The 4,178-nt window shown below is 38.8% G+C and overlaps 1 protein-coding gene across 1 annotated transcript; it reads left to right on the top strand.

The window, feature by feature from the left end:
• Positions 1 to 811: 811 nt before the first annotated feature.
• LOC113767449 lies at positions 812 to 2,446 on the top strand. The gene is made up of 2 exons (XM_027311552.1): positions 812 to 1,941; positions 2,215 to 2,446. Exons 1-2 carry the CDS (start codon positions 812 to 814, stop codon positions 2,444 to 2,446), a joined length of 1,362 nt encoding a protein of 453 aa, XP_027167353.1.
• Positions 2,447 to 4,178: the final 1,732 nt, after the last annotated feature.

Raw genomic sequence — 4,178 nt, 5'->3', positions numbered from 1 at the left:
TTGAATAAATCATCAATTCTATCCAATTCATTATTCATTTAGTCAATTTTATTTTTTGAACAAATTCTCAATTTCATCCAATTTATTTGATCAGTTTTATTCACTTTTAGGATAATCCAATCAATTTTTGAACTAACAATCAATTTCATTCGATCCATTTAGCCCGTTTATTCTCTTTTAAAGTTTTGATCTATGGTTCATCGAAGAAACTAGTCGAGACATTTCAATCCTTTCAAAAATAAGCTTTTCACACTAAATTGATTTTTAGTATCACTTTATGTGTCAATCAAAATAATCAATTCATTCGGACTCTGTCCTCGTTTTGTTAAGACAAATTGTCTCTTGTCACTCCAATTAGCCAAATTTTTTTAAAATTGTCTTTTATTCGAATCTCAATAAGTCGATTGGATCCATCAGGTATTGTATAGTGCCTGCTCTGAATGATTGCATTTTCATGCTAGGCCAACCCTTGGCGTAAAAGGGGTCCCCCAATAGGGCATGCATCCGAATTACCTTAATATATACTAACTCGTGTCTTTTTCTTTTCTTTTCTTTCTTTTCTTGCTTTGCCAAAAGCCGGTCAAGAGATGATGCTAAATAGGATTTTCTAAAAATGTCAGGTGTTTTTCAAATATAGCTACACAAAGAAGCCCTATCATTACACAATCACGTAGCTGAGTTTCAAGAAATATTGTAAACATGAATACACACCCGGAATCGTCCGATAGGCCTGTAATGACATCATCAAATGACTTGGTAAATTTGGGAGCTCAACTGAGCGAAGTGCTAAACAGATTCAAATGAGCTAAATATGGAAATGAGCGCACAACGACGTGTAATTGGTCAGCTAGTCACTGGTAGCAGTGGCGGTGTCCAGCCGGAGCCCTTACCTGCCAATTCAACTGAACCAATATTTTTACCTTATATTCAAACCTCCTTTACTCCCCATTTTGCAAATCCGTCTGAAGAAATTTTCACTTATTCCACTCATGGCTTACCACATACCCATGCACCTGCTACCCAAGCCAATCCTCCTCACCCCCAAATTTCCCAAAATTATCCATCTGTAAATCTGAACATGCCACTTGAACCTCAAGGGCCATATTACAATTTCACTGCTGAACCATTCACGCTAAATACCGCTGCCCAAGGGAAAGTTGAAACTGGGGGATCCTCCACACCAATTGACAAGAATTTGCTAAAAAAGTTGGATCGGTTTGATGAATTCATGAGGAAGAGTCAGGGTTTGAGCAAACAAGGGGGCTTGAGTTATAACGAGTTATGCCTGTTTCCTGACATGCAACTACCTATGGATTTTAAAGCACCCAAGTTTAGCAAGTATGACGGAACGGGCAACCCCAAGACGCATCTCCGAATATTTGCCAACAAGTTGGGCAAGCCAATAGATGACGAGAATCTGCTAGTTCGTGTGTTTCCTGAAAGTTTAGAAGGCGATGCACTGGACTGGTATTTCAATTTGAAGCCCGAGGATATGAGGACATGGCTGGACTTATCAACTGCTTTTGTAAGACAATACGAATACAATTGCAAGTTGGCTCTAACAATGACCACTCTGGAAGGAACTAAAATAAAACCATTTCAGGATCACAAGACGTATGCAAAAAGATGGAGAAAATTGGCTGCCAAGGTGGAACCCCTCATGACTGAAGATGAAATTGTGCGTACATTTATTAAAGCTCATGACCCGCCCTATTTTGAGGAGATTTTTCGCATGACTGGATGTTCTTTCGCAGAAAATGTTAATAAATTGGAAGAGTATGATGAGTTTGTAAGAGCAAGAAAGATTGTTAATGTGTCAGCTCTGAAGTCACAATTGGAAGCGATGCAAAATCAAGACGGCAGTAGTAAGAAATCCCAGTTCGAAAAGAAAGAGGAGGAAACTTCATTTGTCTGGAACCAAGGCCTTTCTTTCCGACTAAGGTACCAACAATACCCCACTTATCCATCCCATTACTCATACCAGTCACACCCTCAACCTGTCTATTGTACTACCATTAACCATCATTGACACCGGCCAAATTATCCAAACACACCCACAACACCATTTCATATTTCTCCACCTAACTTTCAAACTAGACCTCGCCCTCCTTATAATCCTAGACCTGCTCCACCAAACAAACAGACCTACCACCATCCTCAAATCAATGAAATACAAAATCTCGGTCGATCTTGAACTTTTACCAATTTAGGCAGGCCTATTGACCAACTGTACGAACAGCTTAAGGCTGCCGCTAAAATTGATGACATACCTCCTCCAAACTACCCTCGTCGGGGTTTCTCTGCTGGATACGACCCTCAAGTCGCTTGTGTCTACCATTCTGGAGCGCCTGGTCACTCAACCGGTAACTGTTGGGTACTAAAGCATAAGATCCAGGATATGATCGAAGCAGGAAATATAGTGCTGAGAAAAAAGGAAGAAAAATGACCGAGCATAAGTACGAATCCCTTTCCCGAACACAAGGACACCTGTGAAGCATTTACCCCCGATGAGGAAACTTGAAAATCCCGAACTAGTGAGATCACTCCCTCTCGAGGGGAGTTTCGATAAATTTGGGGAGTTGTTTTTTATTAAATCCATGAAAATTGTTCATGCATGTGTCTTTTGCTTAACCATGTTTTTTGTAAATAGTTTTCAATCAAGTGGCTTTTGAAGACACATTTCGATCTTTATCTTAAAATGCAATAAAATGTACAGTTTTATACATATTGTGTTACTTACGCATTCTTTTCAGATAGTCACGAATAAAACCCCCTGACCCTTTGGATATCACTGTTCCGAAATTTGATGGTAGCTATCTAGATATCTCACGAATGTGAATTTGAAATTCAAAATGAGAGGAGTAGTGAAGAGACATCCGAAGATGTTTTAAAGAGGCCCGAATGGTATAAGGAGGAACTCAGACCGAATGGGGATCAAGATGAAAGAAATAAAATTAGTGGTCGCTTGAATAAAAAGCAGAAAAGGGAGGCTGATGGAAAGCAGTATCAAGAACAATAATCTCTAGTTGATGAGAAGCGACCAAATACAGTCAAAAGGAACGACCTGTGCTTACAATAAAAGGGTCAAATCGTGACTATTCGGAAAAGAGACAGCGTGACTTCTCAAAAAAGAGACAAAATGATTGAGGCAACTGTTGTTGGTGCAAGATTGGAAAAGGTTTGTTGTCAAAAAAAGAGAGAGAGAGAGAGAGAGAAAAGAAAGAAGAAAAGAGGAAAAGAAAAAGGAAGAGTATTGTCCGGTGACTCACTTATGTTTCATAGATATGAATGAACAGGAGTCTTCCTCAGTCAATTAATTCAGATACATGCAAGAAATTTCGTATTAATGAAAGTTTCCTTTAAGAGTTAATGTAAGGAACAGAATAAAAAGTTAGACCATCTTCTTTTCCAAACAAACATTCTATCCCTAGTTACCCCTTTCGAACCTTCAGAATAAATTATTTCGTTTGGCAACCCTGAGAATCGCAAACCCCACACTGGGGCAGGTTTGAGTTGACAAGGAAAGAAAAGCCTCAAGAGCTGAAAAGTGATAAAGCAACCAAAGCAAAAAAAAAAAAAAGTGGCAGAAGGCCGAAAAAAAAGGGAAAATGAAAGAGAAGAGAATCCCAGTTGAGAATAAATTGGGGCAAGTTTTGGTTTGACCCTAAAATAGGGTTGATGCAACAATGCGATCTCAGATCATTTAAACTACTTTTGAAATTAGTTTTAAGCCTTAACTTTTCTAAGCACCCCGCCAGACCCATTACAAGAGCTGCCAAAAGTCCTGACTTCTGTTGTTTGCAATATCTCTGTCAAGAAATTTTCTAATTAATTGATAAATGATGTTCATATACTAATGCCAGGAAATTTTTTAGATGTATCTTTGGGTTGATAGGGTGTGAGATTGACACTACTCATCATGTGAAAACCCGCAATGACGCCTTTAAAAGGAAAAAGGAGAAAGGGAGAAAGAAAAAAAAATTATTAAGAAGGAAAGAAAAAAAAACAAACAAACAAAAGGATGGAGGGAATTTTGGTAAAAACCCGAAATGACGCTGAGGTAGGGTTGTACAAAGAGAGCAAGGGTGACTTAGTTCATTGGGATTCCTTTTTCATATTGTGGTTTTCCTGCTGGCATTGAATTTCAGACGGACGATATCCAAAGGATCGAATGGGGC

This window comes from Coffea eugenioides, chromosome 1 (assembly GCF_003713205.1).
Source record: "Coffea eugenioides isolate CCC68of chromosome 1, Ceug_1.0, whole genome shotgun sequence".
Taxonomy (NCBI): domain Eukaryota; kingdom Viridiplantae; phylum Streptophyta; class Magnoliopsida; order Gentianales; family Rubiaceae; genus Coffea; species Coffea eugenioides.
The sequence above is the reverse complement of the archived record's forward strand: the minus strand, read 5'-3'. Positions and strand labels throughout refer to the sequence as shown.